This window comes from Ammodytes marinus, assembly GCF_949987685.1.
Source record: "Ammodytes marinus genome assembly, chromosome: 4".
Classification (NCBI taxonomy): domain Eukaryota; kingdom Metazoa; phylum Chordata; class Actinopteri; order Uranoscopiformes; family Ammodytidae; genus Ammodytes; species Ammodytes marinus.
Window position 1 is genome coordinate 13,665,706 of NC_137233.1, and position 26,723 is coordinate 13,692,428.

Below are 26,723 nucleotides of genomic sequence, written 5' to 3' on the forward strand. Positions count from 1 at the left end.
ACACTGGTGAGGGGGGCTGTGCTGTCATGAGATAAGCTGTCATGATCCCCGGGGCAGCTGCTCCTGAGAAATATTTATTTTCAGAAACACGCTGTCTAAACTTGTCTGACATACAGAAAGCAGCCCCAGGACCTGTTATAGTATGTGTTAAAGGTGCAGTGTGACCTTTTTTTCTTATTGAATATGTTCTCTGTCAAAGTCAGATAGGTTTCAAACCTGATAACCCTCCCACGACGAGGACGGGAATTTAGAAATAGCCTACTATTATATTGTCTGTTTAAATACAGGTGTTAAATAAATATATCTTACATTGTTTAGTCATTCCTGTCACAGGAACACTCATTGTTCGTTTTTTCTTGTGAACTTTCACCAGCCCTCTAGGACTTTCCAGTAGCCTATTTTATATCTGCTCAGCTGCACTCGAGTTGGCATGGGGTGTGGTCAACATTCTTGCAGACAGTGGAGTCAATCTATAGAGAAAATAAGTTAAACTGAGGTTTTTCCTGTATCCTTCAAATTAAAAGTCTGCACTGATTTTAAATATTGACTTTTGACTAATTTAACTTTATTTATAGCTCGTAATTTTTTAGTATTTAAATTGTGCATCTTATGTGATTAAACATCTACATCTTCTAAGTAGGCCTAGTACAATTATACCTTTAAAAACCTGAAAAACCAGAAGGGACTTTTACCTTGAAGGAAGCATCGGATGTTGTATGTTTCAATGTCGCAATTTGGACACTTGCTGCAGCAAGTGTCGGGGGACGAGAACCTAACGGAGACATTTGCTGCCGGTGTCGTTATTTGGTCTCGGATCAGCCTGTTGAAGGATGAACAGCGCAGGTAAGACGAAACACGCAACTTGACTTGACTTGCAGGATACCCCATGGGTGTAGTTTTCAAATTGTGAACTTATTCGTGTCTTATGGGTTTGCATGCTTTAGGCCAGGGTTGCCCATTACGTCGATCGCGATCTACCGGTCGATCGCGAAGGCATTGTGGGTAGATCGCATGGCAAAAAAATAAATAAAAATAAAAAAATTGTCTCAATATAGGCTCCTAATCTTTGAAGGCCCCGAAAAACGTTATTTAAAAAAATAAGCAATTGACTGGCTCATTATAGGCCCCTAACCTTTGTAGGGAGGGGGGGGGGGGGGGCATACAGAGATCAGGGGCCTAATCCGTAAATACATTTTTGTTTGCGTAAATTAGAAAGTTTAAAAAAAAAATATATATATATTTTTTACTGATCGATAGCCTAGTTCAGAGATGATATGTATTTATTTTTTTCTTTCTTACCTTTTTTTCTGATCTAGCCTAGTTGTTGGCCACGTTCATCATACAAACACTGATCAATCAATGATGACAGCTAATCCCCTGACCAGTTTGCAATTTCCAACTACTACACTGCAGTAATGATAGGACTGTGGCCACTAGAACTGGTCTCAGGTCAGCAAAGGTCTTGAAAAACAGCATAAGTGTGCGTGCCACCCTTGCAGGTGTATTGGCACATGTATGGGCAGATTTTTTAAATCTGAATTTAAAAACAATTATATTTTCTTTTTTTGTTGCGTGTATGTAGGCTTATTTCAATGATCTATATTATAAGTGTAACATGTTCTTAGTAATGGCAGAATTTAATTTTTTTCCTTCTTCGAGTCCGTTGCAACCTCAGATGTCGTTCTGCCAGTATCTGGCGCAGGTCACAGCTGATGGGGTCGGATCAGCCAGGTCCTGGCACCACAGAATTTCATTATTAAATGATTATGTTTGTTAGAAAGATATTTGGTTAGTAGCCCTCATAACAATAACAAATCTAGTGGTCATCCTTCCCTCAGTCCAATTGTTAAGCATCTAGCTGCTAAGTTATCTTGTTTTGCTAAATTTATTATTCATCTGAAATGCGATTATTATTTATTTTTTTGCATTTTCCGGCTTTATTGCCTAGTACAGGGTTGAAATGGGGAGGAAGAGAGAGAGGGGGGATGACATGCAGTAAAGGTCCATGGGTCGGATTTGAACCCACGACCACTGCAACGAAGTCCGGAGCCCATATGGTTCGCGCTCTATTCACTATGCCACTGGAGCCCCTATTCATCTGAACTGACACAAATGTTGACTGTTTCCTTTATTCTCTTCTCCAGAATGCACCAGAATGCTTCGATTACATGTTAAAAACACAAAAAAAAATCTTCTGTTTTTTTTCTGACAAACATAACAATGGATATGCAGTATATTTTCTTGGTCCTTTACTCAGAAAGCCGGCGTTGGTAGTTAGTTGATGGAAGAAGACGCAGTTTGAGGCGGATGAGGAGGTCTCAGGAACAATTCTTTTATTTAAGCAACAAAACTCATCCTGCAGTCAAAACGAAGCCAATAAAAAGTTAAAGTGTTTGCAGCCAAAAAACTAATAGAGGTACATGCATACAACCTAAAGCTATGAAGAGTTCCTTAGTTTGAGACCTGACTTTTTCCAGAATTGTGGCTGCTTTTAACCCTAACCAGCTCCACCCTAATGGTCAGAGGGCAACCTCTGGCCCCCAGGGGACATCCTGAATTTAGTCATCACCTAGAGTCGATATGTGACGTTGGCCAAGAAGTCTGATTCAGCAACTTTCAAGACAATGCTGATGATGATGATGATGGCCAGGGTCAATAAACTACTGTTAACTCTTAGCCAGACTGTCTTTGATTAACTCACAAGACAGTCACCTTTGTGTGAAATTTGAATGATCTACAGGTCAGCCTTGAGGGTTTCCTCACTCAAGCAGCTGACATCCCTGACTTTGCCCCCTGCCAGATGAGGCATTGTCTTTGTCCGGCTCTGTAGCAGTATAGGCCTTAATATAAAATGTATAGTATCATAATACACTACAGTAATCTTAAAATGTGTCATAACAAAATACACTACAGATACTAACATGAATTGGGGATTTGGGATTATAAATCATTTTTGCGTTGGTTATACAGCATATCACATGCCATTCATTCAGGGTTTGCGATGGCCACCCCACTCTAGGTCTGTGCCTACCTTGGCCACCCCAGTCAAAATGTCCTGGTAACGCCTGCATAAATGGCAACAGAACGGATTGATTAGGTCACATGCTGTGTTCCATTACGAACTGGGAGAATCAGAGTTGACTGCAGTTCCAATAAAACAAGTCGGAAATTACAAGTATTAGCAATCACCTCTCGGGTTAGCCATTGTTAGTGATACCAATTGATTATAACTCTATAATGTATTTTCTGCATACAAATAAATCGTAGCAACATTTCTACGAAAAGAATAGTCTATTTTAATGTGACACAAATAATACAGTACAGAAGAGCTGAATTGGTATAATATCAAAGTGTTCAAAACAACTTCTCTGCAGCTTCAAACCTGTCTTGAACTCTGAAGTAGTAAGGTATATAACTGATTAAGTTAACTGTTTGTTGTGTTGTGTTTTTAAGCTATGTACCCGCCCCCCAGCGCCCCACCAGCCGACATGTTCGGCAACGTGCCTGGCTATGAAGGCACTCTGTCAGGAGGAGGTAAAGGAAGACAACCATCAACTCCTTATATTATCATCAGGTTGTTGCAAATACTTAAAGTTTGTTGTTGTTGCTGCAGGAGGCTACCTTCCCCCTCCGATGCCCTTGGAGCCTGTACGTCCTCCCGAACCCGGACCTTCACCTGACGACTGGAGGTAAGACCTGACAACGCCAACCCTACATTCAAGCACCCATACTATTCAAGCACCCAAGGATTTAAGATGTCCCAATGCATGATGTCAAAAGCAGTTTGCCAAAATTTCTAGAATGTCTTACTACACAGTACACACGGTCACATGTTGCATGCATCACAGTTGTATGCATACTGTATGCAAAGTACATACTTTTTAAGTGCAGCTGCAATATGAAGTAAAGTAAAAATAAAAGTAATTGATATAGAATGCAGGGTTATAGTTGCTCTTCAACCCATGAACCTTTGCACACCTGAGATAGGCAGCGCCTGTAGCTACCTGCCAATCACAGCCAGCAATATGCTCATGTTACTCAGTGTTTGGCAGAAAAGAAAAGATTGCTTCCTCTGGGGGGTTTTATGGTTTAATTGGTTGTGTGTGTGTTGTAGCATCCCCTCCCTGTCGGAGGATGTGGCTCGTGAGGCGTTCAAGAGCTTTGCGTCGTCTCATTGCTGCTACAGTAAAAGTCCTGCCAATGACGGAGTCATCACCAAGATGGAGCCGTACAATACCTACAGGGTGAGCTGATCTTCACACTGTTCATGATGCTGTTACACAAGGCAGCTCCAGTCAGGTTCTGTAGGCCGGACACTATCAGCGGATCTAATGCTGAATCAATGTGCATTCAGAAACTTATTTTTGCCTAAACTCACCTTGTCACAAATTTAAGAAATGCTGTTGAAACCTGACTAACCACACATTATTCGATGTGACCTAGTAATAGGAATTTAACACAGAGTTTTAGCTTTGACACACCCTAGTCACATACTTCAACAATGCTTTCTTAGCTGACCGTCCCATTGTGAGAGTGCAAGACAAACAAGACAAAGAGGTTAGGCCTGTAAACCCCCTCTCTCCCAGGTGAGACAGTCTTAAGTGAATGTCCCAATATTGTGGATAATGCCTCCCCCCTCCCTCCCCCCATTATTAACCGCCAAGTAAAGTGTAAAAGAGTCAAGTCTGTAACTACATATGCTGTAATGACTACTAATGACTGTTTTTGCTACTGTTATCTTCCTAATTATGTTTAACTTTAACATTATAATTAGGGCTGTCAAATTAACGCGTTAAAACTGCAGTTGAGAATTTCAGCCGTTGGGATTCCAACGGCTGTTTTCCCAACGCTCTACCTGCTGTAGCTCCTCCCTCCGAACGACAGCTATGCGTGTTCATGTTGCTCCTAATCTGGCGCTTCATCATTTTGTGTCCCCCCCCCGATATATTTATTCCCCTAATCAACCATTACCATACCTGGCTGTGACGGGACCGTGGCTGGCGTAGATAAACACCGGTGCTTCGCTGTACTTTTCGTGAAAGTTCCCCGGACTTAGCCATTATGTTTTGGTTCATTATATGGAGGTGGTGGCTACACACAACCGGGTGAGTTAACTAATGCTATCCGACCGGTGCTAACTTGGTTTATCGGCTAAAGCACAGCCGCACATATTCACTGAATTAACCAGGAAGCCCATTCTCCTGGCTCACTTTCCACACGTCTTCTAACCCCGAGCGGCTTCATCAACAGCCGCCCGCAAATACATTTCCTCCTCGGTGTTTCTCAGCCTCTGTGTACACACTGTCCTCCCACCGTGTTCGTTGTTGGTATCCAGGGAATGGTAAATTGAGGGTTCGTTGCATAGATAGTATAGTATATAGTTCGTTGGCGAAGACATTGCTATTCGCTGTCCGCTGTAGTAGGGCCAAACAGTAGTGTCAGACTGCTAGGGTCGCGAACGCTCATGCAACTCACGCATCAACGTTGTTGCCAAGTGAACGGACAGTCCCACAGCCAATAAGAACGGAGAATCTGAGCCTCGCTTGATTGGTCAAAATGAACATGAGCGGTGGCAATTTTTGGGGGCAGCACACAGAGGCAGGGGGAGCAAAGTGATGAAAAAATATTTTCAGACCACTTCACCTACATATAGCTGAATGGCTATTATGACAGTTTTGCCAAATATTACAGTGAAAAAACTCTCAACCCCACCTTCAATTAATTAATCACAGAAAAATTAACGCGATTAAAAAAATTAACGCAGATTAATCGCACTTCTATAATGCCCTTTGACACGGTGCAAAAGTGCTGCGCAGCTGCACCTGTAGCCAATTGCTTACACGGCCCGCACGGGTAGAAGGGAGAAAAGTAAAGAGAGAAGCAGGGGAAAGGGGGCGAGGGCTCTATGGACGGTTTATGGGATGCTTCGGGCAAATAAGCATGAAGGTAGGAAGACATCTTACTTTATTCTCCGCAGTGTCTGTGCATTATTGATTTAGTGGGTGCAACAATGTAGGTTCAAAACAGTATCTCTCAATCTTCCTCCGTGTGTCTCAATTGTGTTTGCTAGCTGTCTCGTCTCTGCATAAACGGACACCCGCCGTGTGTGTGTGTGTGTGTGTGTGTGTGTGTGTGTCAATATTTTTGCCTATGAGTACGACGATGGTGAATGAATCGGCTCAGTTGTGGGAGATGGAAAGTCGTCATTTAGTCTGCTTGTTTTTTTGAAAAAATTCGGCGCTAGTTCGAAACCTGACTGAGGGGAGGAGACAGAAGTTACGAGAGACGGAGAGCGAGAGAGAGAAACAACAAACTGTAGTAGGCTATACAGCCGTTTATAAACAGGCATAAAAGTGTCATAAAAGTATGCGATTAATTAATCACAGAGCCTGTAATTAATTAGATAAATTTTTTGAATCGCTTGACAGCCCTAATTATAATATAAAGCCTGTTTTCTGTTCCGTAGTACCGACTGGAGACATTCACTGAGTCCAGGTCGACTGAATGGGCCCACAAACCGCATGAAGGTAAAGACAAGCTTATCCATGTTGAATCTAATTATGAGCCTACAGTGTTTCCCGCAGGATTTTTTTCAGCAGCGGTGCTGTGGTCCCCGAACCCTCTAGGGGGGTCCGGGGGCATGCCCCCCGGCCGATTTTTTTTTGTACCCTGTACATTGGAATCCATGAATCTGGTGCACTTTGAGAGGAGAATATGCACTTAAATCCTATTCACACAGTCCTGTGTATTACTGTAGATAGGATTATTGGTGTTGTAACTTTGCCTTTTGTGTCTTACAGATTTTTACATTTTTGTATAGAAATTAATATTTAAACAAAAAATGCCACAACGCAAAAATAATTTGCACAATTTATTTACAGATTTTTGCCTAATGCTTAAACACTAAAAGTGGTTGCTATGCCCAAAGCATCACAACCTCTAACTTTGGTGACCATGCCCAAAACACAAGCACCAACCCTACAAACACAATAAGTGCTTTGCATTGTGTTTGAAATTCTCCAACACACTTCTTTCAAAACACTACACACTGTTTTTTACACAAGACACATTGTTCAAAAATTAAATCTCCTGCAATCATGGGCAAAACACCTCTCAGAATCTACCACTGCACCCTCTCCCTCTCTCGTTCTCCTTGCTTCTCTGTCACTTCTCTTTCCTCCCTTACTTGGTCTACCTATATTTTCTGTAATAAACTTGAGCACTTAAACAAGTAAGAAATGCTAGAAATCGTATTTGTTTCCTTCAAATTACCCTATACATGTATTTGTAATGTTCAAATAATATCACCTAGCATTATGCATTCAAATCCAAAACAAAATTCTCATTAGCTTGAAAGTTTGCTTCCCTAATTTGCTTCACTAACCTCAGCTCCTCCATTGTCCCTGTCTGCCTTTCTTTTTCACCCAGCTTTTTAGACTCATCTGCAAATGTAATATATATTATTTAACTATGTATATATTGTGCACAGTGCATCCCTTAAGAGCTTGTACCAGCCTTTTAACCTCTGAGCCCTAAGCCATTTTTTAGATGTTTTGGTTTGCCTGGATTTATTCTCTTATTAAGATTGCATTCATCACCCCTAAAATGCATAGCTGTCAAGCTATCATTTATTTGGGCCACAACCTGGACTATAAGAATATGTGTGCTGCACTGATGTCGTTTGAATGTAGGAAATTATCAATTAGACAGTAAAAAAGCTAAAAATATCTCACAATTATTGATATGACACAAAAAGGCACATTGATTAAGCTTGTTATTGCTTAAAACACTTCTTCTTAGTCTTGGGAGTCAAGACTAAGTTATAGGTTACATTGTTTAATACTTCTTACAGTGTGTTAAGTTGTGTTTTGTTTAGTGTGGGTAGCTGTCAGTTAGGGCCGTGACGTCAGTCGGCTGGAGAGTCTTTTTAGTAGTTTCCTTTCTCCTCTCGCTCGGTCAGATGTGCGAGCGTGCATGTAGCGATCATTCTACAGTTTGTACATGTTTGTTTGAGTTGTGGAATCACCCGTGTGTGAGTAAGATTGCTGTTCTAAGTTATAGTTTTATGCATGTTTTAACGGCTGCGATTCGCGGGTCGCAATAACAGCTGTTCCAACGTCTCATCAGGAGCGGAGTTAAACCCTTTGTTCTTTTACCGCGATCTGTGTGCTGCTGTGTCTGTGAAAGAGAAGAAAATAAAGAGCGGATAAACCCAACTCCTCCTCTCCTAGTCTCATGCTTATAATCTGACGTTTTTGGCCATAAATGGTGTTCTGGCCGACACCTCTGAAGTGAAACCAGTGTGCAAATCAGCGCGGTAAGCTACATTCACCAGTTTCCTCCGCTACACTTCGCTCTTCCGCTTCACTCGCTGCTGGAATCAATGTAACTTTGCAACCGTGTAGGCTACTACCTGCCAACAACTGCCACACTCGCTGTTAGGTTATTCTTCTTCTTAGATGTTGGCTACGTGATGATGTGCCTCGTGTTGCGCAATTTACGTTACGCGCTGCCCATTTTCTAAAAGGTGCTACGTACAAAAAAAAAATAGAAAATGCGGAGGAGAAGGATTTTTATAGAAGCGGCGCACGTTCACTACGCCGCTGCTGAGTGAACGTGCGGGAAACACTAGGTGTACTGAAATGCTATCAAGACTTCATTGATCGTGTTTTGTTCCTGCAGGTTTAGTGAGGTATCAGTCTTTCGTTTTAAACCAATGGGTTATGGAAAGAGAGGCAGGTTGTTTTTCAATCTAATATGATGATAAGAGGAACTGTTGTACATTTGTGGTGACGATATTGGCTAGAGATTTGTTTACACAGATCTCTCATGAATTCGCTACTGGAGATGTACAGTTTTCCACTAACTACATTCCGAATCTTTTGAAGTAGGATACCATACTGATTTTAATTATAGAACTTAAATATAAAGGGGAAATTCAGGAAGGTTAGACATATACTGCAGTATACTAGCCTGGCATTCCCAGACCTGCCACTAGGCGCTGGCAAATTAAATTTGCTGCGCCTGTTGGTCTGGAGACTCTCCATTGAAGCTTTTTCAGAAAGACCAGAAATCCAGGCTCACGTTTCAATTGGTTCTATCTAATATGGGTGGGCCAGAGCCCTTTGTATGGTTCTCTGGGGCGGACGTAACTGGATGACGACAGTGACGTGCATGCGACGTCGAAGCCGTGATAGTAAACATCAAAGATGGCTGCGGATATGTTGTGTGAGTTTGAGACTGCTTTGGCCTCGACCCTTTATGATTTGGAAGACGGCACTCAAATCTTTCATTAGCAAGTAAGTGGAATGTTCTGTTTTGCCCACCGACCACGGCAAACGTTTAATTTAACAGTTTAACAGCTGTTCGCTAAACGAACAGGGCTTAATACGTCACCTTGTGCATCGCTCTGATTGGTTGTAGTGCTATCCAATTGCGTGCAGTGGCATTTGAAATGCAGGAGTAGGAGCCGCCCCTTGAGTTGGAAATTACTATTGATTGTGGCCAGACCCTCTATCGTTCAAGATATCAGGGTCTGGATTTCCAGGCTAGTAGTATACAGCTTTTATTGTCAGAACATCAAAAACTAATATATTCTGATGACATATTGACACAAATATGTTTGTTTCTTTACAGTTAAAAGGGTCACTTTTCAACAACTTTAACAATAACAAAGAAGTAGCATCATTGGTGTGTCCTTGAACACACCAATGATCCTCCTGTGATCCAGCATTTAATGTCCATAACATTGTTAGAGGTGTGAGAGAAAGATTGAAAGAAGAACATTACATTATTTTACTGCAGAGTCTAATATAGGGACAGAGTTTTTGTCCCTAGTGTGAACGAGACTCCCAAAACACTCAATCCTACATTTCCCACAATGCAACTGGATAGTGTCTTATCATTGTGTCATTATTGTGTGACTGACAGGTGAGCCGGCTGACTTCTACACTCAGACCGCCCCCCGGCCCTGGGAGATCCAGGCCACGCCTCCCAGCTTCTTCACCGACCAGGAGCAGGAGATCCGCGTGCCCTTTACCTCCTCCATCAAGGTGATTGGTTGACTGGAGTTATTACGGATTTAGAGTAGAGGTCAAACTGGTGACCTGTGCTATGTTTTAGTTAAACATTCAGCTGACACCCAATCAGAGAGCAGGGTTCCCTGTTTGACGCCTCAAGAACTTTCAAGTGATCAGTTGCAGAAGTTATCTAAGATATTACAAGAGTTTTCAACATGTTCCTGAGGTCATGGAAAATGTGTTTATGATCTTTTTTGGAGGCATTGAGTTACCAACTGTCCAGGGGCCTCATTTATAAAGCTTGCGGCGCACAAAAACCTTGTGTAGACGGGCAGAAATGTGCGGCAAAATGTGCAGTGGCAAACGTTGGTATTTATAAAAGCATTCTTTGCGGGGAAGTGTGCGTATTCCCACGCCAACTTTCGACCGTGCGTAATTCGGGAGGTGTGTCCGTGAGTGGCCAGCGGGAGAGCAAATAATTTATATTTTAGGCGGTGTTTTTAAAATAGTTTTGAACTAAATAAAGGCCAAAAATATTAATTAAAACTGTATATTTCGTTAGATAAAATCATGTAGTGAATTTAGCAAATTATTACATACATCTTTTTCCCTGCAAAACAATTTACCCTGGAAGTTTAAACTATAATCTGGCGTTGTTGGAAATGTGTGGATCCCACGGGACGGAAACAATGCCCTGGAATAGACTATGGGCTAATGCATTATTTCACTTCTCACACCACATTTTATATATGCCTACATATAGTCCTACAGGTAGGCTAATACGTGATATTTCATACAGTACAATGTTGGGCGAAACTGCTTTACAAAGACTTTAAAGACTGTGCCATCATGATGTGTGTGTGTGTGTGTGTGTGTGTGTGTGTGTGTGTGTGTGTGTGTGTGTGTGTGTGTGTGTGTGTGTGTGTGTGTGTGTGTGTGTGTGTGTGTGTGTGTGTGTGTGTGTGTGTGTGTGTGTGTGTGTGTGTGTGTGTGTGTGTGTGTGTGTGTGTGTGTGTGTGTGTGTGTGTGCGCGTGTGTGAGTGTGTGCATGTGTGTGTGTGTGTGCCAGTTACCGCAGCGCATGGCACGGGCTTTCTTCCTTCCTAGTCGCTGTCTTTGCGACCGGTCACCTCCCAGTTCTCCTCATGTCAGTCAAAATTCCGTGCTTATTAAGAGCGTCACCATATTCCAGAGCTATTTAGCATTCGCCATTTATGGTAGATTGTGGGATGAAACTGGGAGGTGAAGTGGGATGACACGGGCGGAGATCGTCCACGCACAATTCACCGCAGGTGGGTATTTATAAACGGAAGATTGCGTGCAACTGTGCGCGCAGTTTTATAAATCAGATTTTTTTTTCGCAGCACATTTTTGGCTTTGTGCGGACGCAATGTTTTAGGATGGTTTCTACGCACACCGTTATAAATGATGCCCCTGATATTTTATTTTTACGTATGATATTTTTGGGGGGCATTTTCACCTTTTTAATGGACAGATTGAAAGCTGAGAGGCTGAGTGGAAACATAGGGAGAGAGATAGAGGGGAATGAGATGCAACAAAGATCACAAGGAATTAAACCAGCGACATTGCAATTTTACAGCAAATATGTACAGTAACCAATTTGCTCCAGGGCTCCTTAAATTCCATGAGATCCTTGAGGAGGTGACTCCATTGTTTGAGTGGGCTCTACAGGTTTTTCTAGCAGTTCTTGGGTTAAGCTGCTTATATAGTGTGGCTTTGTTTATGTTGCTACTGTTTCGCGCAGGGTAATTTTAAACTCTTGAGCGCAATTATGTTTGACTCTAACAGATAACTGACAACCAATCAGAGAGCAGGATTCAGATGAGGATGACTCTGTCAACTTCTGTGTGTACTGTAGGTGTTAGTCCGGCAGACGGTAAAGTTTTTTTTGTTTTTGTAAGATTATTTTTTGGCATTTTTATGCTTTATTGGATAGCTTTGGAGAGACATAGATGAAATGGGGTAGAGAGGGTAATGACATGCAGAAAACAACCACAAACCGGATTCTAACCCGTGGTCTGATGCTTCTGAGGACTGCGCCTCTGTTGGGGGGCGCTCTAACCACTACACCATTAAAGTTATTTTTAACCATGTGCGTGTCTGTGTTCGTAGGACTGCCATAGCTGCCATGCCCAAGGGATGATGCCATGTGATGAGTGCCATGGAAATGGATATGTAAGGAGAATTTGAAGCTGTGAAATCATTCAGTAATAATAATTTGTTGTTGTTTACATAACATAACACCTAGAGACCAACATTGAAGACAGGAACATTTTGATGATGTGAAGTTATAAAATTAGGATGGAGTAGATTGATGAATTTGGTTTTACACTAGAACTCTCCATGTTAATGAACCATGTGTGTCACTCTGTGTATCTCTCTGTAGAAACCGTGCTGGGTGTGTAACGGCTCCGGGACTAAGGATAATGAGAACTGCACTCGCTGTGACTCGACAGGCAAAGACAGGTCCTTAAGAGGGGTGGGGGGTCACATTCTCAAAGGACACTCCCTTCTTAGATTTTTCTTATCCGAAAAGAGGCCTGATTAGGTAAAACTGCAAAAACACGTTTTTGGTAGCAGATAGCAGATACTTTGTCACTCATATCCTATTACAGAGCCGGCCCGAGGCATTAGCGAACTAAGCGGTTGCTTAGGGCCCCCGAACGCCAGGGCCACATTGTGTGTTTGATATTTACATCATATTATAAGTTATCATACAAAAAAAGTAATACAATGTGTTGGTCTAGATCAGGGGTGGCCAACCCGCGGCTCGCGAGCCGCATGCGGCTCTTTGCCCAGCTTCGTGCGGCTCTTCAGTTCATATCACATTATGTGATTATATATAGGGGAAGGTGGGGTGATTTGTGCATTTTGGAAGTTGCAAAACCCCTTGTTTCTAGAAAACCGTGGAAGAAATTGGAAATGTGACCACATATTTAAGAAGAGCCATCCATTTGACTCATCCTGTAAAGAAGGGAGACACAAGGAATAAGATATAAGCACATTTAAGCTCAAAAAACTGTGTTTTGCCTTTCAAAGTAAAATTTCCATGATCAAGGTTTTTTGATTATTGTGTCTGAACAATTATAGACACGTTTGAAAACATTTGACACATGTTTTAGTGCTTTGGTATGCTATACTTTGAGTCTATATAGTTAGCACAATGTCAACCCTAAATTGCTGCATCATGCCTATTATCCAAAATTCTGGGGATGGGGTGATTTGTGCGCAAGGGCCTGGGTGAGTTATAAGTAAGTAAGTAAGTAAAATGTATTTATAAAAGCACATTTATGACAGTTTGCACTGTCCAAAGTGCTGTACATAGTGCATTCAGTAGGTAAACAATGAAGGTAAAATAACAATAACCAAAATAAAAGACGTAAAGCCCATACATCCACATAAACACAGATAGTAGTGCAGAGGTAAGTAAGTAGTGCAGAGGTTAATGGGGAGGAAACACCAGGGTGTACATATGGGTTTTGAGCCTTGATTTAAAGGCAGAAATGTAGGGGGAATCACATTTGTCAGGTGGCAGTTGGTTCCACAAGCACGGAGCAACTAGTGCAAAGTACATTTCTGAGAGTTGTGCCAGTGGCATGGCTGTATACGCTGGTCACCAAAAGAAAGTGATTGTCTACAGTAGCTCAGAAGAGGGTGACATCTCAATTCCACTTAACGACACCACTGATGAGAGTTCAGATGGCCAGAAAGATGATGATGGTGACTTTGTCATTGTGACACAATGACGCACAAATCACCCCACGACAAGACAACTTTTTTTCCGAAAGCTATATTTCTTAAACAGTTTATTCCAGATCCAAAGTTTTTATTGCCAGGGATGCACAACATCCTGAAATATATGTACATATTTGAGTTGGAGACATAACTGTCAAGGCCTGACTTTAAAATCACTTTGAGTAAAAAGTTGCACAAATCACCCCACCTTCCCCTATATATGTATTTTTTTTTTTTTATACTTTTTTTTTTGTGTGGGCCTATGTGTGTGCATGTTCGCAAACGTTTCATGCGGCTCTTACGTTCGTTTTACATGTTGTCTATTATTTAATTTTTTATTTTATTAATGTGTAGGCCCTATGTGTATGCCTGTTCGCAAATGTTTAATTGAGGACGCAACATAACGTTCGCAAACGTTTGGTGCGGACGCAACATAAAACTGCCCGCTCAGCTTGGAGGGAGGTTTTCCGTGAGTAAACTATTTGTGTCAAGTTCGCTCCGAAACAGAGTGGGAGAGTTCATATTTTTTGTTGAATGTTATGGCAGGCCATTCTGCCTTATATGCCAGGTGTCATTTGCGCATTTCAAGGCTTCAAATCTTCGGCGCCACTTCAGCTCTCTCCATGCTAAAAGTAAGTCCCACAAAGCAACATGCATAGTAAGAGAAAAACGCTATTTTAAATTGTTATATTTTTGTTTGTGGACTTGGTTGAACTGAGAGTTTGTGTGTGAGGCAGTGCACACAATGTTCATTGTTGAAAATGACTGCCCTGTCGTCTTTAGTACTGTAGGAGTCCAGTCCTGTCATTATCACAGGGGCGGCCTTAACGATCTGGGGGCCCGTTTCAAGTCCTAGTGTGGGGCCCCCTGTTTTTTTTTTTTTTTTTTTTTTTTTTTTTTTAATAAATAATGCTTGTGCATGCATGTGCAAGCTCCCCGCGAAAATAAAAACGCCCCCCCCCCCTGAAATCTTACTGGCCACCCCAGTTCAAATGTTATTTTTTATTTTCATTTTATTTTTTTAATTACATTTTTTTCCTGATATGTATCCTAGTTCAGAGATATGTATTTTTTTTTCTTTCTTAACTTTTTTTGATAGGTAGTTGCCAAGTTCATCACACAAACACTCCAATCCACTGATATGAGATCAGTTTGCAATTTTCAATTACTAAATTAATGGTAGGACTGTGGCCACTAGAACTGGTCTCTGGTCAGCAAAGGTCTTGAAAACAGCATAAGTGTGCTTGTGACATGTGCCACCCATGCATGTGTATAGGCACGTGTCCCAGCAGATTTTTGAAATCTGAATAAAAAAATTAAAGTTTGTAGTTAGCGAGTGTAACATGTTCTTAGCAAGGGCAGACTTTCATAAATAAAGGTTTATTTTTTTAGCAAGATATTTGGTCAAAAGCTAGTGGTCATCCGTCCCTCTGTGCAGTTGTTAGGCATCTGGCTGCTAGCAAGTTATGTTGTCTTGCTAATTTTACTATTCATCTGAGCTGAAATAAATATTGACTTTTTCCTTTATTATCTTCGCCAGAATGCACCAGAATGCTTAGATTACATGTTAAAAACACAAAAAAATCTTCTGGGGGGGGATGCCCCCAGACCCCCCTTCAGGGGTTTAGTTTTCTGACAAACATTACAATGGATACTAACATGATTTGGGCATTTGGGATTATAAATCATCTTTGAATTGGTTGTACAGCATATCACATGCTATTCATTCAGGGGTGCGATGGCCACCCCACTCTAACTCTGTGGCCCACCTTGGCCACCCCCAGTCAAAATTTCCTGGAATCGCCACTGTGTGTACCCGTGTGTACGATGTGGCTCTTTGCAGTAACACAGTACAAAATGTGGCTCTTTGTCTCTGACTGGTTGGCCACCCCTGGTCTAGATAATTAATAGCTTAATAATTGAATCAGTTCATCTGGGAGGTAATCCGAGGTTAACTGATCACGTCATGTTCACATCCATGCACAGTGTGTATTGAGTTTATTTAAAAACATTTGGAAATTGGGCTGCTCCCAGTTGCCAGTTGTGTGTAGTCTATAGCCTATTTCAGCCTCTCATCTGTGAAAAAAATATATAGCTGGACAACAGAGTTCTTCTGCTTCGTTCCTCTCACTGCATTTAAATTAGTGGTGGGCCGTTATCGGCGTTAACGTGCTGCGTTAACGCCAGACTCTTATCGGCGATAAAAAAAATATCGCCGTTAATCTCTTATTCCACCTCCTGTTCGGCTCAGGGGAGATAATAATAGCCGGGGGCCGTTGTTGACACTTGAGGAGCCTTTATTCTCTCACACACCCGCCGCTCTCTCTCTCCATCACTTGCCCACGACACAATCGGGTATTGGAACGCAGGGTGGGTGTGTGTGGCCACCGGTCGCCACGTGACTATAAGTTTCCAAGTTTTAAACACTTCTATCTCTTCAACGTCACCGTACCCGAATCCTAAATATCCCCTTAGCAGACGCTATATTTCATCGGGGGGAAAACTTTGTTTTGCGCCACAGTTCGGCCGTAATGCTGCTGCACACACACACACAGACACAGACACAGGCGCACACACACACGCTGCATGTCAGAGAGGGGCGCTACCAAAAAGACGAGAGGAGCGGTTGGAGCAGTTGGAGCGTTTAGAGACACATGCGTGCACATTTATTTGCATAAAATCGCAATCGCAGTCATTTGTGCAGTTATGTAAAATGTTTCACTAAGGAAAATTACAGAAAAAGTAACGCACAGTGACTTTGATGAGTAACTTTAATCTGATTACTGGTTTGGAGATAGTAACGCGTTAGATTACTCGTTACTGAAAAAAGAGGTCCGATGCCGGTAACGCGTTACTAAGTAACATCTTGTTGAACATTATTTATTTTCATCACCAATTATCATAGTAGAACAGCTTCCTCAAGCAGATGAGCCCCTGGTCTGATGCGCCACCTGGCTTGAGAAACACGTTCTCAAAGACTTACTTTGAGTCATTATTTAGGGAGCACACACATATTATGATTGAATTCAAATGAGCCATTTTAATCTAGATTAATCTAGATTAATTCCAAAATTAATCTAGATTAATCTAGATTAAAAAGATTAATCTATGCCCACCTCTAATTTAAATGCATTCATTATATTACAGAGAAGTATTTCCCGTAAAAGATAAAGAGCTCCAAGCCCAACCCAGAGGACCCTCCATAATATTTTATTTTAAATTAATATTTTTATGGAAAATCCATGTGTCTTTCTTCAATTGCTTCTAATTCATCCGACCCAATGTCTCCAAATTATTTGTTCCCAAAGAATTCCTCATATTTAGCCTCTAAATGTTCCTCTCAAAGTGCACCAGATTCATGCATATCACTTTAAGAAGGTAAAGAAAATCTCCGGGGGGGCATACCCCCGGACCCCTCTAGGAGGGGCAGGATCTCGGCTGGCTTCTATTTTCACCCAGCTGGACATTGGAGGCACTCGCGGAAAACACTGGGTGTGTGAGTGACATTTAACAAAAGTCAATACGGACAGCGTTATCATTGGAGAGGGGCCCCCTAATCATATTCCGCTTAGGCCCCATGAAGGCTTGGGCCGGCTCTGTCCTATTATCACCCCTTAGATTAATCTGAAGACACGATGCCAAAAAAAAAAACACTGAACTATGGCTTTTGAAGTTTTTGTCCGGGTTGATTTGACAAAACCTGTGGTTGCTATTACAGTAACAGTAAACGCTTGTTATGCAACTACTGAGAGGAGCAGCTGGTGTATCTGTTTACAGTGCAGCCAACAATAAAATGTTAGACCAGTTGAACGCTTTAATGTCAAGTAGCAGCCATAGGATGTTTAGTATGTATTAGTAGGAACATTAGACAGCTCTGATGTGTCTGTAGGAGATAAAGAAAAAACAGTAACACTTGATTAATTCCTGCATAATTTTCTGAGAGAGTATAATCCCTGAATTTAAAATTAAAGGGCGAATGAATCTTGATCATTTGAAAAATGTTCTACAGGATAACAAGTTAAAAGCAGTCAGAGTAAATGAATTAGAAACCTTAAATTACACTGTCCTATGTGTGTACACCTGTGTGTAGGTGTTCAGTGTGCGATTCTAGGGGATCGAAGGACTGCGAAACCTGTGAAGGAAAACGTCAACTGCTGACCTACATCAACCTCAAAGTGGAGTGGTGAGTAAATACACTACAAATGTTTCAATGGTGTACAATGGCCCTGATGATGTTCCAGCCCTCCTTAAGAAACTTGAAAGGGTTCTTGGGGATTTCAGAGGTACTTGAAGATGTCCCCTTTCCTCCAACGCAAACCTAGTAGGAGTTATAGGCTCATGTTGGTTCTGCTCTGAAACCATTTCTCCTGGCCGAGAACCCGTTCTATTGCTCTCTAAACACAATGAACTGGTTCATCCCCCACACTGTCTTGATGGAATAGGTAGGGGAGAACAGGGTAATGTGAGACACTTTTTACATTTGCTCCCCTCTAAGCGAGCTAAAATGATTTATCAGTCAAATGTACACATTTCCCATTAATTCAGGATGTTTCCTAGAAATTGGCATTAGCAGAATTCATTCAAGACAAATGGCAGTGAAAATATGATTGTTTTAAAAAAAAGTTGTCTTGTGTCTCACTTTACCCCAGCTGTGGGGTAAACTGAGACAGACCAGAGAAAGCAAAGGGGTAAACTGATCCACTTACCTTTTCCACTCTGAAACTACCATAACAACACAAATTGTAACAGTTAGAATCCTGACAGCTAGCTTGAAAACCAAATATTCCAAAATGAATGTAGGAATAGTAACATAATCAACAAAAAAAAAAAAAAACATGCTTACATCACCATGAGGTCCTCTCTTTCATGGCAAGGGGAAATGAGAGGGGCTTGAAAACATATATCTCACATGACCAAAAATGTGTTCCATTGCCTACTGTAGATACAGGGGGTGACATTACCCGATGTCTCGCATTCCCCCGTCCTCCCCTACCTAGTGGAGGTTCCTGGGATCCTTGAATGGGTTTCAGAGGTCTTTGAGGAAGTTATGTTGGTCCTGGGGCCTATCCGAAAACTTTTTTTTGCATAGGAAATTTCCTTTCCTATCGAGATGAACCGGAAGTACTCGGCGGATAGGTGATCCGAATTCTCCAAATGCTTAGGAAAGGCATAGGAAAGGAGCCTCGATTCATCCTTTAACCCTCCTTTAGCATAGGTTACTCCTGACCAACCTATGCTAAAGGAAAGGAGATAGTGGTATCCCATAAGCCTTTATGGCGGCAAGATTTAGAGCAACAGGCCACTGCCGGAGTTTACCGACTCTACACGAATACGAACGAGAGGTAAAACAGAAGAGAGGAGAGGAGAAGAGAGGAAGATTTAACTCGGCTAAATACCCCCCCCCCCCCCCACACACAAACACACACACACACACACACACACACACAGACTAAAGATAATAAAGAACTGATAAAAGACCAACATCATAATAGTTATTTTCGTAGCACATAATTTACACCATAAGAAAATAAAATACTAACTTCACATTTAATGAAGTTACTGGGGGCAGTTCATTTCAACATCAACACAAGTGTAGCCTCTTTTTATTCCACATGTGAATTGGGATATATGGGAGTGATTCTCACTCTGTTGGCGACAACCTGATTAAAATAAATATGAAAAGAGCGCATGGATCAAATGAGCGCTTGTTGTGGTCAATTTTCGGAGACTCACGTCAGCAATACTCGCCGTCGCGCAATCACGTCGGTTAGGAAAAGTGGAGTCGAATTCATTTGAAACAGCGCTGTCCTTTCCTATGTTCGATAGGAAGCACCTTTCATCTCTCCTTAACCCCGATGACGTTTAGGGGTTAAGGCATAGGAAAGGAGGCTTATAGGTTAGGAGATTGGACTTTTCGGATAGGCCCTTGGAGATGGTTCAAATGGTTTAAGGCAGTTATCTTCAACCGGGGCTCTGCAACCCCCTAGGCGTTCTGTGGAGGAACTGCAGGAGATCCCCCAAAATTATTTAAAATGTTCATAAAAATGTTTGTTTAAAGAAATAAAATAAGAATATTGAGTAAACTTCAAGCCTTAGTAGGCAATAAAAAGAGTTATTCCCATGGCTGTTGGGTCATGGGTAATGACACAGAGCCCAGTGTTACCTGTGTGATGCCATTAACTAGAAATGCAAATAATTGACTTGTAAACATAATATAGTATATGAATTCTTTAAAAAGGGATTTAAATTATTTTATTATTAGCCTATGGTCTGGCTTCAAATGCAAAACGTTTTCTTTTTATCTGGGGTCCATGTTCTGTTTCTCTATTGACCAAGGGGTCCCTGTGTTGAAAAAGTTTGAAGACTCCTGGTTTAAAGGCTTTAATGCCATTTCATATGAAATTATTTATTTTGGCAGCGATGCTCTCATGGAACACGATTTGAAGATATGAAGATAAACCTCCATTATTAGAATTTAATTTGATAATACAAAATGTTCACTGTTTCCAATGTATAAAACCAATGAAATAATGTACTGTATGTATACAAGTCATTCTCTGTGTGTGTATGTCTCTATGTATATATATGTGGATACATGTGTTCATGTGTGTATATATCTGTTTAGGATTACACATACAGATGATCACATGGTGGAGCAGAACTGTGGTCTGACGATGGATGATCTTCGCTCAGTGAGCGGGAAGGAGCTGTTTAAGAACAGCAACTACCTGGTACACACACACACACACCTTAATACGCCTAATTGTATATGTCTTAAATGTGTCTCATGTTAGTGGAGGCACTATTTAACCAGGATGTCATATATTCTGCAGGAAACTCTGACTCTCAATCCTTCACTACTAGCAAAGTAAAGCCTCCCATATTTTAATTGTACAGAATGAAAACACTGTACAATGTTGGAGCATTATGTATTTATGAGTTTATTTAATAATATATAATGATATAATATTAAGGAAATCACTGACAACATGCAAACATCTCACCTCATACAAGTGAAGTTGGATGTTGTAAGGACATTGATAATGTTAGCTGTCTGTTTTATGGTCAGTACTGTGTGTAAGTGTCTGTGTCTTGTCTCCTCAGCTCTACCCGCTGCTCGGGTTCCCTAACCCGGACATCTCCGAGGCTTCTCAGCGTCTGATCGGAGACCACAGTAGCAAGTATGCCCAGACTGGCAGGATCCTGCAGCAGGTAGGTCCACAGACAGCCGAATGACAGATTAAGGTGAAAATCAAAGATGAAGAGGCATCATAATAGGTTATTAAAATAGTTCATGCCTGTTGGAATAAGCATTGTTGCTGTTGGTGGTTTACCCTGCTCATCCTCAGTGCTCAAAATCTAATTCTAAAATTATTGTTGGTAAACTCTTCTCCTGTCACGTGATTTGACTCAGCTGCTCTCCCATTGCTCGGTAAGGACACTTTCATGTGGGCCCTTCCGCTGATACATAAAAATTAAACAAATGGCTGTTATGTCTTTTATTTAAATGAAAAAACACAGAGTGGCCGGTGGGTATGTAACATTATTGTGTGTGCCTCAACAGTAAGAGCAACTACCGTGGCAACCTTAATCATGGAAAACTATTTGCAAATCCTCCTGTGAGTCCTCCTGTCTGTAATCCGTAACAGATGCCAAGGTGCCTGGCAGGGATTTTGCTGTAGTATGCTATTGTTCTTGCCATAGAAAGGATCTAACCTCAATGACTTTTACATTACAACAGTCTGCTCTTGTTTTTTGTTAGTTTTTATGAATGTAAATGATTTGTGTTGCCTAATTAACATACTTTTAGTATCCCTGTTGTTATAGAACCAATGGTCAGCTTTAAAGCAGGCAAATACAAGGGAGCGAGTCTAAATCTGTGTCTGTTTCCCTCAAAAATGTGGATGCTCTGAGTGAAACAGGAAGGTTGTAGAATTATGAATGTCTGGCATTAATGTAATAAATACAGCATTCCTGTGTAAAAAATAACAACAATTCTACTACTTCTAATAATAATAAAAAGAAGAATAAAAAGCTCTGGTATTGGAATCAGTATCTGTAGCAGTGTATTGGTCCATTTCTAGTAAGTCGTCAGTTGAGATTGAGCTTTTAAAAGTATTGAAGTATTGGAAGGTGTAACTTTGAACGTTTGATGGAGTGAGGCTAACTACAGGCTAACAACACCCTGACTCCAGCTATTTTTCTTCCAGAGGCAGAAAGTCGAGTTGATCCCAATCACTAAGGTGAACTACAAGTGGAAAAGTGACTTTCACGCTTACTACGTCTATGGCAACGAGCATGAAGTCAGCGCTGAGAATTACCCAGCAACCTGCTGCTGTGTCCTACAGTAGACACACACGCGCGCGCACACACACACACACACACACACACACACACACACACACACACACACACACACTAACTAACTAAACCATCCTGGGGATATTGTATTGATCTGTTTGTCTTTACGGTTTTACTTTCCGCTGTGAGGCCCTCCAGGCGTCCAGATGACAGTAAATTATGGATGTTAACTGGAGTGTTGTTCTTGAAGTTTAACCTTAATATCAAGAATGTAACACCTTTATCTAGATATAATTGTAATCATTGAAATCAAGAACTAAACTGTTATCTAAATTAAAGATTGTATCTGTTTACATAACATATACTATTACTGTAGTTAGTAATAGTCTTGCCTTTTCAGTCCTTGGACTCCAGTTTTGTCCCTGTTTTGACGCGTTTGTTGACCACTATGTCTCCGACACCATGAACACGAACCGAAGATATTCTTTATGTAACACTTTTACCGAACAATTAACCTCAACCGGGAAATACATGGAAAATACTTGATTTAGTCGTGATATTTTGCTGTTTAAAGTCTGGTGTGATGCAGGGCCTGCAGTCTATATTTTGTTTTGCAGTTTAGTGATAAATCCTCTTTCATCTGGAGAGGCAGAATGCAATAATTATTATGGATGAGAGAGTTAACTTTTAGCAAGGAAACGGAACTGTCTGTCTTCTGTCAAAAGCAGCAGCCTTAAATAATCGACCCAAAGTCGGTCACATTCAGCCTATATAATAACAACAAGCAAACCTCAACAAAGTCTTTAGTCATCATGTCATCATAGCAATTTAAATCATAACAATTGATTGATTGATTGATTGTCTTTATTTCGAACATGCAAGCAATAAAAAAACCAAGTTTGAATATTAATAGATGAATAAATAAAAAACAAACAAAAAGCAAAAAAGAAATAGAATTAAAAAAAACAGACACTTTCTACATGCTCGAAAAGGGGTAGGAGGAAGTAAAAAAACGTATCTAGTCCTACCCCTTAACAGATCAATTTGGCTTGGATAGATTATGTTATTAACATGTCAGTATAATAAAAAGCTATAATAATGCATATATACATGAATACAGAATAATTTTGTGTATATATATATAGATATCTACATATATCTATAGATAATCAATATAATCACATACAAATATTATAAACAATTATATATACTATAAACAATTTATATTACATTATAAATACCCATACATGTATATTGTAAGTTACTATATATATATAAATATTATAAATATAAATACAAATACCATGTATATTACAAAACTACAGTCTACATATGTCCATGTTACAAAGGCTTTTCTAAATTTCTGTACTGAAATTTAAATGTTGATGTCATTATAAGATCTAAGTATCTCTGTCATGTCTTACGTCCATGAAAGCCTCTCAAACTGCCTCTCCTAAGCTCTGACTCTCAGTCAAAGGGATTTGTGTAGTGTTAGCTGAAATCCACATTTTATGCCTTGATAAGAATATCCAACCCATCCCTTTCAAACTGCCCTCCTGCAGTACAGCAAAGCTCCATTAGAGAGCGCTCTCTGTTTAACTAAAGCTCGGCTTTCTCCTGACTTCAGTAGTAGGTGAGTCAATCTAGGGAAAAAAAGGGCTTAACCCCAAAGAAATTGATACAAAAGGTTTTTCAATGGATTCCAGTAGTATTTGGTGTGCTGAATAACATACTAAAAGTCTACCAAAATCTACCCCCCAGAAAGCCCTCATTTCCAAGATGGCGGCCGAAATGGCGGCGGGGAGCTTGAAATGGCTATATCTCAAATTGAAAAAATGTTGCAAAGGAATTTTCAACTGATTTTGGTACCTCTGGACATGCTTACAAACATACTAAAAATCTAGGAAAATACACCTTCCGGAAAGGCTTCATTTTCAAGATGGCGTCCAAAATGGTGGCTGGCCAAGCTTAAAATGGCTATACATCTCAATAGAAAAATATTATTCAAATGATTTTTCACTTGATTCTGGTACCTGCAAATATGCTTATGACCATACTAACAATCTAGGAAAATATACCTCCCAGAAAGGCTTCATTTTCATAATGGTGTCCAAAATGGCGGCCGGGAGCGTAGAATGGCTATATCTCAAATGGAAAATGTTACAAAAGAATGTTTCAACTGATTCTGGTACCTCTATACATTAAGAAAGTGCGACAAATCTAGGTAAATATAACTGCTAGAAAGGCGTCATTTTCAAAATGACTGCCTGATGGTATAGGGGAGGGCTGGGCGATTAATTGAAATTCAATTTCGATTACGATTTTGGCGTCCCTCGATCATGAAAACAAGATAATCGTAATAAATTGATTATTGTGTCGCACGCCGTGTCTTGTGTGGTAAATGCAGCGAACCCTTCTGTGCCCCCACCCAAACACTTTCGCTTTCAGCGATTGCAATGCAATGGTTTATTCAGCATAAAGTTAAAGTACTCGCCCAAGACTGATGTTAAATCGAAACACAAAAGCCTTGCGTGAGCGAAATAGCGAGTTGCCAGTTGAAACTCCGTGACGGTGGGTAACGGTGTCATTCACAGTGACACCTCGCCAGTGTGAGCCGCCGCACAGAAAAGCCCTGTGGCTTTACGGCTAAAATGAACCGGGGATATCCTGCCCGTTAACGTTGTTGATGTGGAAGGCTTCAGCTCAGATCTTGTCATCGAGACGACATTGATGAGGTCATTGAAGACGCATGGAAGTGGAATGACTGACAATCAGAGAGCCCTTTGGACCATGTCAAAGTGCATAACATCACAGTACAACACCGCAATGCAGGAGTTCACAAACCAGACATACACAACATCAGAACAGCACAAGGACTCAACAGAGGCAAGGATGAAAAGGGATGCTGCTGACCTGGAGAAGATCACTTCAAAACTTGCTATATGGTCACCTTTCTCTCCAGACTCTTCTTTAAGGAATGTTGTTACAGGTGTTGTTGCTGAGGACGGAGTGAACGTGCATGATTATGACTCTGTTGGACGCAATATCATGCACAAAATGATTGGACAGCCTGCATTCACGTTCTCATTTAGTAGAAAGGATAAAGCCATAACCCTTGGACAAAAATCGTCTATCAAGGTTGCTCCTGATCGAACAATTGATTTTGCACTTCTTTTTCAACGTTTCCTGATTGTCTCCCAAACTGGAGAGCTATCATTGGAGGAGGTTATGCGTTACGAACTCAGTCCTTTCCCTCCTGCCCTCTTTGAAGCTGGAAACATCTTCCGCAAGGCTGATAAACCACAACTTGCGCACGCAATCTGTGATCATGCAAGTGATGCAATCCTAGATTCTGTACCAGAAACAGATCATTATGTTCTTGATGGAGGTTCACTCCTTCACCGAATACCATGGAAGCACGGACAAAGCTATAGTAAAATTGTGCAGTCATATGCAGACTTCACCATCCAACATTATGGCTCAGCTACAACCATTGTGTTCGATGGCTATGGGGATGGGCCATCCATTAAAGACAACACACATCAAAGAAGAGGAAACAATATTCATCCCATTGTCAACTTCACTGCTGAGACAGAGTTCTCAGGTAAGAAGGAGGAGTTCATGTCAAGAGATCTGAATAAACAAAGGCTGATCCAAATGATAAGCGATGAACTGAAAGAAAGGGGTTGCACTGTGGTCAATTCAATTGGAGATGCTGATGTAGACATCGTAAGGGCCGCAGTGGAATCATCTCTTCTTCACACCACTACGCTGATTGGAGAAGATACAGATCTCCTTGTCTTACTACTTCACTATGCACAGAGAGATAGTAAGGGCGTATATTTCAGATCAGACAAGTCAAAAGCTGATGGCAGTTTTAAAGTGTATGCCGTAAACCATTTAAAAGAAGTACTTGGACATGATGTGTGTTCTCAGTTGATGTTCATCCATGCTCTCACTGGCTGTGACACAACTTCTCGGATCTTCGGGGTTTGCAAAAAGACTGCTTTCCAGAAGCTTGTAAAAGGGGATCCCGTCCTTCGATCTTGTGCCAATGCATTCATTGTCCCAAACCAGACCACAGAGGTGATTGATGACCTTGGGTGCCAAGTAATGGCTGTCCTCTTTGGTGGAAAGTGCACAGATTCCCTTGCAGCAATGCGATATAACATTTTCAGCAAGAAGGTTGTCTCAGCTTTATCAACTGTAACGCCTGAACGTCTGCCACCAACTGAATCGTAGAGCGTACTACCAGGTCATGGTCTGGATGGGAACAGAAGATGGTATGGATGCCCTGAACTGGGGGTGGAGCCTGCAGGACAATAGATTTGTCCCACTCATGTCAACAACGAATGTTGCTCCAGACAGTCTCTTGAAGGTCATTCATTGTAACTGTACCACTGCCTGCAAGACACTCCGCTGTTCTTGCAGAAAATATGGACTACCTTGTACTACTGTCTGTGGACCATGTCAACTTAAGGAATGTGACAATCCACTTAACAAGTTTCTTCCAGAGGAGCCCGAAGATGATGATGAATAAAGACCACAATAAGTGTGGCATTTATGTTATTCAACAACAACACCACCTTTCTAGTTTGAATAGTAACCAATTTGAACCATTTAACCAATGTAAGCTTACAGGCAGTC

General features: G+C 41.1%; 1 protein-coding gene across 1 annotated transcript; it reads left to right on the plus strand.

Annotated features, from left to right (window-relative positions):
• The first annotated feature begins 749 nt into the window (after nt 1-749).
• LOC307249517 (protein SSUH2 homolog) lies at nt 750-23,701 on the plus strand. Its single transcript, XM_080026274.1, has 12 exons — nt 750-843; nt 3,454-3,534; nt 3,614-3,689; nt 4,115-4,244; nt 6,467-6,527; nt 9,931-10,052; nt 12,153-12,215; nt 12,427-12,506; nt 17,866-17,958; nt 20,401-20,506; nt 20,880-20,987; nt 21,986-23,701. Exons 1-12 carry the CDS (start codon nt 831-833, stop codon nt 22,124-22,126), a joined length of 1,074 nt encoding a protein of 357 aa, XP_079882400.1. The 5' UTR covers nt 750-830; the 3' UTR covers nt 22,127-23,701.
• Nucleotides 23,702-26,723: the final 3,022 nt, after the last annotated feature.